At 34.6% G+C, this 14,216-nt stretch overlaps 1 protein-coding gene across 1 annotated transcript in view; it reads left to right on the forward strand.

Annotated features, from left to right (window-relative positions):
• LOC143252047 (LIM/homeobox protein Lhx9-like) overlaps window positions 1-14,216 on the forward strand; it is a 65,404-nt gene that overhangs the window by 31,572 nt on the left and 19,616 nt on the right. Inside the window, exon 2 of the mRNA XM_076503621.1 lies at window positions 3,734-4,110. Within this exon, the coding sequence (XP_076359736.1) occupies window positions 3,734-4,110 (377 nt within the window). The remainder of the gene's footprint in view (window positions 1-3,733; window positions 4,111-14,216) is intronic.

A 14,216-nucleotide genomic window follows, 5' to 3' on the forward strand; every position in this document is an offset into this window, starting at 1 on the left:
AAGAAAGATTTGTCTTTCGAAATCGCTATGGGTTTTTATTCATTTCTACAAAGACTTCTTGAACCTACGTGTTTTTCTAACATCATAAAGTTATTAATATACTGGTATTTTTGTAATTACAACTTACCATTGTGTGTAAAGAACTCATTTGATTGTAATGGCTATTTATTTTTTACTATTTTTTTTCTAAGTAACTTTATAAAGTGGTCGAAACTCTGAAATATAAATCAGATTGAATTTATGACCACTGAAAAACCTTTCTAAGGCTAAAACTAATCATGTATTGTGGTTTTATAACAATCCAAGTGTATTAGTATAAATACAGATTTAATGTTTGTTTGTTTAATGTTAAACACAGAACACACAATGGGCTATCTGAGTTTGTTCTACCGTTAGAATGGAAGTCCAATTATCAGTTATACAAGCCCTGTAGCTGCTGCGGAACCTAACAAAAATCTAAATATGTCTTTTAATGGAAATATTATAATTTTGTTATCACATATTCGATACGTTACTATCAGAAACTATTTACTTCTATAAATGTAGATTAGTCTGTTTGTTTGTTTTTGGAATTAAGCACGACGCTGCACAGGGAGCAATCTGTGCTCTGCCCACTACTGGTATCGAAACCCGGTTTTTAACGGTAGGTGCGTATACTTACCGTTGTGCCGCTGGTGGGCAAATATAGATCAGAAATTGTTTCTTAATATTCTAACACTACCCTTGGTTCTAGTTCCACTGATTTTTTTTTTGCGATGTTACTCTGAAGTTTGTCACTTCTGTAATTGTTGGTAACCTTAACAGTGATTTCTTATTTGTATTTGTGACCTTGGTGACCATCAAACTGGCCTTCTAGGGATTGTCGAACCGACAGTCAGTTGGAAGACAGAAATAAGCTTTATCTGGCTGTGGTTGGTTCGTTGCAATGGTGATTCTGCGCTCAAGGTCAGTTCAACTTTGAAATACGTTTTCATCTCGTTCTTTCAAAGGTCAAACTAACTTGGAAGTTGCTCATGGCCTTACATTTGTCCAGAAGTACCTCTGTTGAATTCAATACTAGTGGTACACCTCTCGGTTTATAACGCTAAAAATTGGATTCAATATTCGGTACAGTCATAGCACAAATAACTCATTGTGTAGCTTTAGTCTTAACAATAAACAGAAATTGTACCTTTGGAAGCTTGATTGTCTGAAATATTTAAGTTCGACTTTGCCTCTGGTTAGCTTTCTTTGTTTACGTTTACAATCATATATTGCCCCGAGTGGCTAAGCAGTAAGCCTAAACACTTTTAACACTAAGAAATCAGGTTTTGATACTTGTGGTGGGCACAGCACAAATAGCTCGGTGGGCGGGTAGCTTTGTTCTTAACAACAACCAAATCTTTAAAAATAACTATCATTTTGACTGTATTTTTTCTCATTTTCTGCCTTGTTTGTTTAGGCTTAAAGCCTAAAAGATAAAATAATGTTAATTTTATTAAGTGTCGCATAGTCTGAACGATTGTCAGTTCGAACATTCTGATTTGTAGCGTTGTGTTAATCTTTCTTAGGTATAAACACAACACAACTTTTATTTATTACCATTAGTTTCAAACTTATAGCAATATTTATTGGTACATTTGAAATGTTTTCAGTATCGGAATCTCCAAAATAGAAACATTTTCCTCAACAGTAAGTATTCAATCCCTATAAAGAGGAATATCAGGTATTCCTTGAAAACAAACAACAGACAACAAAGTCTTTATTGTTTGTTTGTTTTGAATTTTGCGCAAAGCTACACGAAGGCTATCTGCACTAGTCGTCCCTAGTTTAGGAGTGTAAGACTAGAGAGAAGACAACTAGTCATCACCACTCACCGCCAACCTTCGGTCTACTCTTTTACCAACAAATAGTGGGATTGACCGTCACATTATAAGGCCCTCCAAGGCTGAAAGAGAGAGCATGTTTGATCTGACGTGGATTCAAACCCGCGACCCTCAAATTACGAGTCGAGCGCCCTAACCACCCGGCCATGCCGAGCCACACATACACTTTCTACCATTTCAGAGAGCATCTAAGACTAATATGTTTCTAATTACATTAAGCACATTTTTTTTTCATCTATCTGCCTTCTTAATGCCAATATTTCGACTTATATGTGTTTGAATAAAAATTTTATATAAATTTAATGTTTCACCTTTGATGATATTCATGTTACTATAGATAATATTTTGTCTATTTTTGTTTTTGTTTTTACAGGGAAATACTGTATTTTCTTTAAAATAATTCCAAATGTCACGTATCTTATGACATAACGAGTTAGCAAAAAATGATGTATTTGTAATGACTTCTTGTATTTAGTAAATTGGTTTGTTTGTTTTAAAATTTCGCGCAAAGCTACACTAGGGCTATCTGCGCTAGCCGTCCTTAATTTAGCAGTGTAAGACTAGAGGGAAGACAACTAGTGATCACCACCCATTGCCAACTCTTGGGATACGCTTTTACCAACGAATAGTAGGATTGACCGTCACATTATAACGCCCCCACGGCTGAAAGGGCGAGCATCTTTGGTGTAACGGGGATTCGAACTCAAGACATTCGGATTACAAATCGAGCGCCTTAACTACCTGGCCATGCCGGGCCAGTAAATTGCTTAAGAACAATGTGATCTTACGAATAGATATCTCATGAAAGTTTTGCATATAGGCCCATGGATCCTCCACGTATAGAAAAACGTCAAGAATTGTCATATACACTTGCAGAAAAACTTATAATGCGTTCCTTCTCCAAAGTTAACGTTCAGGTAAATTATCAAAATTAACCTTTGACTCAGAATAATAAAAGAGAAAACAAAATGAAGAGGTTATAAAAGCAATACTTAACTAAATTTTGATTTAGAAAAACAACAATTATTATAATTCACAAATGTACAAGGTCATGCTCTGGAACTTATAAAACCATATCAACACACGCACGTGTGTCATATATCACGGATGCTTAGAAATAAACAGTCTGTGATGACGAGAAACCCACTTGAAGTAAAAAACGTATCTCAGAATGGCTGGTATGGGTATTAACACTTTTTAGTTATAAAGCAGAAAACAACGTTTTGACCTTCTTAGGTCATCTTCAGGTTAAGTGTTAATACCCATACCAGCCGTCCTTAAATAAATAGTATTACACTTATAAACATAACTGATTCCACATGCTTAGTTATTGGAAGCAAAAGTATAATTAATCAAAATCTAATGTTGTGAAATTATACAGAAACTTTTCAAGTGTCATTTTCACTTCACAGGTGTCACTTCTTTTTTAGGCCTTCTACCATGCTGTACAACGAAGTTTAACATTTTATTTAATTACTGTTCCTCACTGATGCTGACTTAGTGATGTTCTCAATATCTAGACTCAAAAGTTGAAAGTTGTACAGTAGAGACTAAACGGAATTTTCCTTTCGTATACGTATTTTTTTGCTCTAAGTTGATGCAGTATACTGCCTTCGCTTATGTGTAAACATTCTACAGACAAGTATTTTTATGTATCGAACTTTATTTTCATTCAGATGAAAAGCATGATGATATAGAAGGTGATTTTGTATCATTTAAAGATTGTGAGTTTAAAAAATGGTTGAAATATGTTACGTTTCATTGCCGATAAGGGCTTGATAAAGATTGAAGTTATAAACTAGAGATTTGAAATACATTTGTTCGCTTGACAATATTTGTAGTTCAATAAACGTCATTTTTTTCTTTAGATTGTTTGATGTCAAACGCTGTGCTCGTTGTCAACAGGGAATCTTCGCCAATGAATTAGTTATGCGAGCGAAAGACTTGGTGTACCATATCCATTGTTTTACATGCGCGTGGTGTAACACAGTGCTAACCCAAGGCGACTATTTCGGACTAAAGGACAACCTAGTTTATTGTCGAACCCACTACGAGCTACTTGTACAGGGCGAGCCCTATCTGTCAGCAGACATAGGAACAAACAGAACTATTGAAGGCCAGTCTGGTACGAGCGGGCAGTTTCTCAATTCGAACACTACATCCACAGGTACTGTGAGGAAAGGAAGACCGCGGAAACGGAAGACAACAGGAGTGGAAGTTAATGGTATGACCACACAAAATATGGGTGAGTTTTAAAAAGGTGCAACTTTCTGATGCACCTCTATATTAATAAACACCGAGATTTGATGTTTAATACACTACAGTTCACATGAAAATAAAGATAACTCACTGTAACACTGAATTTAGTAATTATGTGTGTGCTTTAATATAGAACTTGAAAGTTTAAAAGGACCTTATTTTAAAATTTATTCGTTTTGGTCATATAGCAATAAAATAAGTTTGGAATATGAAGAGCATTTTATGAAAACACTAAAAGACTCTTTGAATAATAGTTAATATGAAATTATAGATTTAGATTGACATGTAAACTAACATTTTCCACCAGTTTTATGAAATATTTTAATGTGCAATACACCAGGGTGCAAGAAAATTTATTTATTTTTAATTTTTTAATTTGCGCAAAGCTACTCGAGGGTTATCTGCCCTTGTTGTCCCTAATTTAGTAGTGTAACACTAGAGGGAAGGCAGCTAGTCATCACCACCCACCGCCAACTTTTGAGCTACTCTTTACCAACAAATAGTTGCAATGACCATCATATTATAACGCCCCCACGGATGAAAGGGCGAGCATGTTTGGTGCGACAGGGATTTCAACTCGCGACCTTCAGACTAGGAGTTGAACTCCTTAACCCACCTGACCATGCCGGGCCTATGTGAAAATAAGTAAAGTAAATAGTTTATTAGATTTTATATCAGATGTAAACCTGATCGTTTTTAACGTTGTCGTTTATTGTAAATTTTAAGAAGATCAGAAAGCTGCACTACATGTTTTATATTTTATTGTAAAATAGTCTATATCTTTTTTTTTTATCTTAAACAGGAATTAAACAACTTGGGATGATTTTCTATATTTAGAAGCAAGAAAGACAAGGGTATCTGTTCAAATTCTGTTATATTTAAAAGAAAATTAATAAGAACTGAACACTATTGAAAATTATGAAACCGGTTTTCTAAGTAACCGTAAAACTTGGAAAAGAAAATGAAACAAGTTATTTTAAGAAATATTCATTCATTATTTCACTTCCAGAATCCGAGGGTCGCGGGTTCGAATCCTCATGGCATCAAACATGCTCGCCCTTTCAGCCGTGAGGGCGTTATAATGTGACGTTCAATCCCACTATTCGTTGGTAAAAGAGTAGCCCAAGAGTTGGCTGTGGGTGGTGATGACTAGCTGCTTTCTCTCTACTCTTACACTGCTAAATTAGGCCGGCTAGCGCAAGTAGCCATCGTGTGGCTTTGCGCCAAATTCAAGAACAAACACTTCCAGAAGGATAATAACGAATAATGTTTCACCATTTATCAACAGTTGTTATGGTGTGAACGCCTTTCGCAAGCTGACTAAGAATGTTTATAATTACATGTACACTTTTGAAATGTAATTTGAATAAGTCAGTGTTTTAGACATTGTTTGCTTTGCCATGTCATTGTTCTTAATAACAATTTGAATGATCATTTTTGTCAATTATTACAGGTAACCTTAAAGTTTCAGATGACGATAAGCTTATGAAAAATTCTGAAAGAGGACTCTAAATTCGTATTTCCTGGTAAAAACAAAATCATTAGAAAGGAATATTGACTAATGCATATTAATACATCACTTTTACCAACTCCCAAAATGTGAAAAAATAGTCTCACATCTGTTAGACATAAAATCAATGCTTTAGATATTTCTATTTAAAAAATAAAACCTGACCTTCCTATTTGAACAAACCATTTTGCTAGTTCAGGAAAACATTATGATAACCCGTGTAGATAAATGTAGATGCAATTTTTGCTAAAAACAAAAACCAACAGTAATTATATTTTAAATGGTTTAAACAAAGATAGCAAAAACTGAATTTCCATTTTGTCGTAAAATTCGTAATAGTTAAATATGTTTTTCTTTAGACTACTCGAAACGCATGAAACTCCTGTAAGGTTCAGATTTGTTCCCCCCTTAGACAGCGGTGTGTCTTAGGATTTACAGCGCTAAAATCAGGACCGTAGGTGGACACAGCAGATAGCCCGATGTGGTTTTGCTGTAAGAAAATTACACATATGTACACACGCATTCGTAGTTATTACCTGTTCGGTAAAACTACTGATAAACCATTTGGTTTACTATTAATCAAATCTTAATTGGCTTAAAATCAGTACTGACTATTTTTCTAATAAAGTTTACTCGATTATTAACAATGATAACAAGGTACTAGACTTCTTCAAATATTCACCTATTACTAATAATTATTTGCCTATTTCCTTTGACTTTACTACTCTTTCAACGAAGACACCTTTTCAGCCTTCAAACTTCTTTTTGATCAGATCTTTAACTGAAGAAATTGTTTTTAGTTACTGTATTTAATAATTTAATCACGTTTAACCACAGTATATATACATATATAAACAATTAAAGTTCTGATGGATTCTATTCTTTGAATGCGGAAAATGTTCACCTCTTCTCTTAAGAGCACTTGCTCATCTCACTGTCACAAACTCTGAATGAGTACTGCTTCACTCGTTACATAGACGATCAAATTTCTTTTAACAATCCGGCTTGGAATGAACTTTCTCTTCTATTTACTCAGTGGAACTTGATATGACCAATGAAACGACAACTTCTTGTCTCATCCTTGACCTAGATATCTCGTTTACCAGTGGCAAACTAAACGTAAACATTTATGATAAAGCAACAACTTATAACTAACTCCCTGTATACAGTTTTCCTTCTGTTAATAGGGCGATCACATAGAGTTTGCTTGAAGGTTTATTACTTCATTATAAAAAAGGATTTATGTTTGTGCGTAGCAAGACTGAATACCTTTTTAGTCTGCGTTAAATAATTAACTGAAAAACTTAAAATTTAATGTTTATCGCTTTACAAACATAATCCATACCTACAGACTATTTTTCAATAAATATAACATTGCACGAAATAACTGTTTGAAATTCCATTCTAAAAGACACGATTTTCACCTGTTCTTTCCTGCTCATGAACCTGATGGTGTTCTGTGTGGTTTCAACTGGCATTGTTCACGTTCAAGGACGGTTTTAAAATACTATCACGTGACACTCATTTTCAGTTAATTTTATCAGTGCTATAGTCTTAAGAAGGTATTATCTTATGCTTTTGTACTATTAATTAATGTTGTAATTTTTCTATTCCAATGCAACTAATATACAGGAAAACCAACTTCTGCTCATATTTTTAACTTTCCCTTTAAGGGAAAAGATGTTTGTTTGTTTTGAATTTCGTGCAAAGCTACACGAGGACTATAGTATGTATCAAACTTTTTACTTTTTCTTGTTCCTGGGCAGAAAGTGTTATTTCACAATAGCTTATGCCTAAAGTAAATGGAGAAAGACCTATTTTTCTCTTCAAACTTTGCTTTTGCGACCAAGGAACGTATAACAAAAACATGATGGGAGACTATATTTGGGGGCTGATACGTGAAAATGATTTACATTACAGTTACAAATTTCTGAAAGACTACTCACTTTTAAACATTTTTGTATAACTTATAAATACATGTAAATCTTGGGTCATATGTTATTTTATTCAGATCTTATGTATATGAAAATGGGCAAATTTGCCCGTTTGTACATAGAAAATAGGTTAATTTCTAAATTTCATTATCCAGGTCACAAAAACAAAGTTTGAAGAGAATAATGGTCATTTTCTGTACTTTTACAACATAAGCAATTAAGAAATAACACATACTATCCAGGAACAAAATTTGTGTTACATGGTGCTGTTTGCATTAGCCGTCCCTAATTTAGCAATGTAAGTCATCACCACCCACTGCCAACTCTTTAGGATTTATTATACCATCGAACAGTAGAATTGATCGTCACATAATACCGCCTCCACGGCTGAAAGGGCGAGCAGTTTGGTGTGACGGGGATTCGAACCCGCAACACCTCAGATCACGAGTCGAGTGACTTAACCACTTGGCTATGCCTGGCCTCAAGGGAAAATTATGCGATGCTTTTGATTATATGTGGTTGAGAACATAATCTATTTTATTTATTACTCATATCTTGTATACTGTCCCTTTATTATGTGGATTCTGAAGTATTTATGTTTTTATATTATTATTGGACAACTATCTCCAGGTACCATTTCCAAGCAGAGCTTCTTAAGGTCTTACTCAGAATCTCTCTTCTGCTTAAGACACAAATAATTTCCAATGTTGATACGTTCATCCATTGAGATGGACTCTCGACATAAATCAACCTCTGTTATCCACGGACTCTCATGTCTTCATTTTTCCGGTTATGAGTAGACTTTAAGTTTCGTCTTTACTCATAACGTAACCTGGAAACTTTAATCATTTATTACTGGTTGCTCTGGACAAAAAACGTTCAATTGAAGTATGACTTGTCCGACGTACCTTCAAGTTGCACCTTAAGAACCACAAGATGCACCTTAGGAACCACAAGATGCACCTTAAGAACCACAAGATGCACCTTAAGAACCACAAGATGCACCTTAGGAGCCACAAGATGCACCTTAAGAACCACGAGATGCACCTTAGGAACCACAAGATGCACCTTAGGAGCCACAAGATGCCCCTTAAGAACCACAAAATGCACCTTAGGAACCACAAGATGCACCTTAAGAACCACGAGATGCACCTTAAGAACCACAACCAAATTGTTTCAGTTCTCTTTTCCATACTTTGCGATATTGTTCAACGTTCTGGTGCATATGTGAAAATTACTATAACATGATAATTTAAAATTATTCACTCCATTCCCATAGATATTTTACTATTTGTCGGTATCTTTTTCGTTATATCATCTTACGTTATCCATCTTCACAGGTAGTTGACTTTATTGACCCCTCGTATCTGTTCCTTATCTGCTTTGACCTACAGTAAAGATCTTATTTCTTGTAATTACCATACATTCTGGTTTTCTATAATTTCTCTTCTGATTCAGCTATTAAAATTGTGTCATCAACAGAAAGCAATTTTTTTCAAAATTTGTATCATCTCTCAGTGGTATAGCGGTATATTTGCGGTGGGAAGAACACAGATAGCCATTTATGTAGTTTTGTGCTTAACACCGACACCATAAACCATCAAATTCTGTCTGTCAATAATCAGTCCTGGTAAGTCGTCAATCTCCCTGAAGATTTTCTCACTGTACAAAGTAACAAGTCAGGTGGAGTACACAACCTTGCCTCACGCATCTCTTAATTTGAAATCATTTAATTAATTTTCTATCTTTACTACTGCTGTTTGGCCCTATTAAAGGTTTCTTGAAACTCTTGAATCTTTATCACCAGTTTCCAGTTCTTCTGACATTTTCATTAACTCCACATACTTGACTCTATCAAAAGCTTCAGTACAATCAATAAAACACAAGAAAAGGTCTTTCTTCATTTCTAGTATCCTCTCCAAATGCATTCGTACCATAAAGATGACATTTCTTGTACCACGATCATCAGTAAAACCACACCAAACTTTTGCAATGTCCAGTCATATTCTACTTCTAGGTTTCATCATCAACACTTTCAATAGAATCTTTGCCACCTGGTTCATTAAAATGCTGGTTCGATGGTGTTCACGTTCAAAAACTTCAGGCCTTTTGAGGATCTCAGTAAAGATTGATTTATAGGATTCCTTATGTATTTCGCCACTTTTATAACTTATTGATAATATTTGTTAACTTTTCTGTACCAAACTCTTCCATATATTTTATTTGTTCTACTGAAGTTTCAGTCATTTTGATATGTTTCCTTCATTTTCAATTTCTTGAAGACAGTTTTTTTTTAATTTCAACTAAACACCTTTTTTAATAAGATCCTTTTTCATTTAAATGTGTAATCGAACTTCTTTGTCGCTTTTGACTTTTTAAGTATCCTCAACTTTATCTTGATGGTACATACTACACGGACATGGTCACTCCTGTAGTCAACAGTTGGTGAACTTAAGATTTCTGTAGTACATTCTTGAATGTTCTATTAGTGTTGATATGATAAAGTTGGTATAAAACATTATATCCGAAACACTTTCTTGTGTAACTTTCTTCTCGGGTGATGCTCAAAACATGTTTTCTCGATGACTTTTCCATTTGCAAAACACCAATCAGTTAGTTATTCTTCTCTTACCAAACCCTTTTCCCTAGTGGCTCAGCGGTATGTCTGTGGACTTACAACGCTAAAAATCGGGTTTCAATACCCGTGGTGGGCAGAGCACAGATAGCCCCTTGTGTAGTTGTGTGCTTAATTCAAAACAAGAGCAACTACTACCAAACCCGTGTGCTCCAACAATATTATCTCCCTGCTCACAAACAACTTTAGATCTTCCATCACTGCGACCACTTCTCGCGGTTTACGTTATTTTTTCGCTTTATCTAGGTCTTCAATGTCTTCTCCCTCGTTTTGAAGTGTCGGTGGATCGATTTATATTATTACATTGTTGAAAAGTTTCGCCTTTATTTTAACAAGCGTCATTGTATTAGGCGTTGCCCAAAACGCTTGCAAAAACGTTAAGGTTTCTTTGTCCAAAGTCAACCAAACTCCATTTTCGTATCATCTGACGTTTTGAATAAAATATCTTTATACCTTTCCAACGTACTTCACATTAACCTAGAATATTGTTCTTTAATCTGTTCATTTCATGCTTCACATTAAACAGTTTTCCAGTTAGGTGTAAAATTATCACATTCCACACTGCCATTTTGACTGCTCTCTTCTGGATACAGACAGTAGCAAGCTGACAGCAGGAGTCACACATAACTTTTCTTACTGGACGAGTTGCCATTTCTCTCAGGGACACCTCCTCACGCCGTTGTAATATTTCATTAATTATGTTTGATAACATACTGCAGTAGGTTACTAGGTTGCAGCAGGTTTCCTTTGTCATTATGTCAGTTGCACCAGGCTTCCAATAAAGGAAATTATCCAAAGTACTGCACTCCAAACAGCTTCAACTGTAATCTGGTAAGTGAGGTTAACACGTACTACGCCTAACCTTAGGTCGACCTAGAGACTACAGTAGTTACAAAGTACTTGTCTCACTGTTAGTCCTTCTGCTAAATGCAACTTAACTTCACACTCAGAACCAATGGGACAAGTACTTTCTCTTAATTGGCTTTAGACTGTGAATGTATCTTTAAGTTCAGTCTTTTATGGGTTCAAGCACATCTGAACCTGGTCCACTAATGATTTCAGTTTTGTTTACCTGTTGTTGTACAGTGAGCTCTTGCGTTAGTGTACAATTGAAGGAATGGACTATTTTCACGGCTTTTTGAATGTTAGCGCGCAATTATACACTGATTGTGACTCTACAAGTTTTTGAAATTCGCTTGTATTTCTGTATGCTTTGTCTTTAGGTTTATTTAGATTCATTTTAACATTTAATATTTTCACTCCGTTGTTTTATGGTTGCTGACGACTTTCGTTCTCGTTCACGTGAGGATGTTAAATTTTCAATTTTCATCTTCATTACCGTACATATACGTCAACTGTCTTACTGATACTTCGTATATGATACTAGTTGACTGAAACGAAGGGCCCGGCATGGCCAAGCGCGTAAGGCACGCGACTCGTGATCAGAGGGTCGCGGGTTCGCGCCCGCGTCGCGCTAAACATGCTCACCCTCCCAGCCGTGGGGGCGTTATAATGTTACGGTCAATCCCACTTTTCGTTGGTAAAAGAGTAGCCCAAGAGTTGGCGGTGAGTGGTGATGACTAGCTGCCTTCCCTCTAGTCTTACACTTCTAAATTAGGGACGGCTAGCACAGATAGCCCTCGAGTAGCTTTGTGCGAAATTCCAAAACAAACAAACAAACTGAAACGAAGAAATATTATTTGTGAAAATGTACTTTATACAAAATAAATTAAACTAACTATATAAAAATATATTTTATCAAAGTTAAACTTGCTTTCAAATGCATAGAGAAAATTAAATGCCATATTGACTCAATCACTATGAACTTGCAAATCGTTTAGCGTATCTTAAATTATAAATATAATTTATCCACACTCGTGTATGTATGTGTATAAAACAAATTTTTTGCAATAAATTTGAACCTGAACGATTAACTAAAAATAAAAGTTTTTATTTTTTAAACGATGCTGAAAAATACGTTCGGGAGCCAGTGAAGCTAAGAGTTAACGTATTTAGTAGTATAATGGACGATAATTCGTACTTTTTTACCGTTACTACACACAAACCTTAGTTTGATAGATACTGATTACATAAAACAAATACTCTCGATCAAATAATCTTAGAGTTTCCGCATTTCCAAACGACTTAAAATAAAACTATATTATGGCATATCATTATTTAATCGAACGTCTTGTGACTTCATCTAAGGAAGGCTAGCCTTTACTTTTAAATGTAACTCTTATCTGATGCTGACTCTATACTATTGACCGAAACGTTGTAATTATTCAATTCAGAAGTTGCCTTCTGTAAACGTTTCTCTTCTTGGATATTTGAATTCATCGTTTTGTTTAGTAAGCTCCTCACTGAATATTAGTTTTGTTTAGCTTTATTATTTTTTTTGCTTTGAAAGGCTACATATACAAGTAAAGGCTAACTGCTTATTAACCTGAAGATGACCTAAGAAGGTTGAAACGTTGTTCTCTGATGTATTAGTAAAAGTGTTAATACCCATACCAGCCGTCTTGAGATACATAAGTACGTAAAAAATTCACATAAAAGTAAGACTGACTCTGATACCTATTATTATTTTCTAAGTTTGATGTTGCACGTACGGTGTGAAAACATAAAGAGTAAACTTTTAGAAGCTAACGCATCCCGAAAATGACCGAATAACATTTTTAAATCATAGACTGGTGGCGAGTCGACGAAAGTTTATCTTTGTTATGTGTAAGGTAAGAATGAATAATAGAAGAATGACGGACTTTTATGTTAAACATTCTTTCTTTTACCGCGTTGAAATTGTAGAGACTGGATAAGTAGAGCCTTCGGATGGTTCTGGTTTAGTAAAACTACAGAAATCTGGTAACTTGGTCTTCGGATAGTTCTGTTTTGTTGCAATATATAAACTGATAATTAGAGTTTTTGTATAGTTCTGTTCTACTAATTATATAAGCTGGATAACTAAGGTCTTGGGTGGTTCTATGTTAAATATTCATGACTGTTTCAATTTAGGTTTAATGTGAGTGTTATGATTTGGTTTAGATAGTTTATATAGTGCAAGTGTTAAACTCAGTCACTTTGAGAAGCGATATTTTATTGTAAGTTTGTTTATGCAACTGTTCCCGAGCCGTACGTTGTGTAGTTCGCTAGTTATGAATTGGTGATTCTTATACTGTTGCATCATGTTACAAAACCTTTTTAATTGTTTCTTTTTCTTTTTGTTTTAATTGAGTATTATTCCATCACAAAATCTCTTAATGTGTGACAAGCTCTAGTTCTCTGTCGGGCTATAAATACGCGCCCAAAAATATAGTTCGATATATAAGTAGATAAATCTTAACCGAGTGATTTTGAGTTAGCCGTAAATAGCGTACTGTGACAGTTTTTAAAGTTACGTTATCACAAATTATATCGTAATAACAGAAAAGAGAAAAATAATTTGTCGTGTCAGTTGTGTTTTAAAGTAATTGAATCAGTCAATGTGGACTTTGACGAAAAAAAAAGAGACAATATAAATAATTGAATACAGCTGTGATAACCAACAATGTAATGAACATTTGTATATACATTTGACCTGTTTTAATATATTATTTCAAAAGAAGTGAACTGTGCTATGAATATTTATTGTTAAAATTTACCACCAACAAGTCACAAACACCTTTGTAAAGAATCCAGTTATTAATATGTAAGGACTGGTTTTGGGTTATTATGTTTAAGTAAAACTATATAACTAAGGGTTTGGCGTGTCTCTGTTTAAGGAAAACTAGAAACTGAATAATTTGGGTCTTCGGGCGGTTCTGCGTTTTGTATTAAATCACGTATATAATGACGTCAAACTAATTATTTACTATCTCAACCTGTGTCAACGCCAGACAAATTGAAGATTGTTTATCAAGTATTATTGTTTAGTTTCTCAGATGCATAGTTTACAGTAGTATTGTTCACATAATTTAAGATAGACATCTTTTGTTCAATAGTATTGTTCACTTCATTTAATAGAGATAATGTTATGT

Source organism: Tachypleus tridentatus, chromosome 6, assembly GCF_004210375.1.
Source record: "Tachypleus tridentatus isolate NWPU-2018 chromosome 6, ASM421037v1, whole genome shotgun sequence".
Classification (NCBI taxonomy): Eukaryota; Metazoa; Arthropoda; class Merostomata; order Xiphosura; family Limulidae; genus Tachypleus; species Tachypleus tridentatus.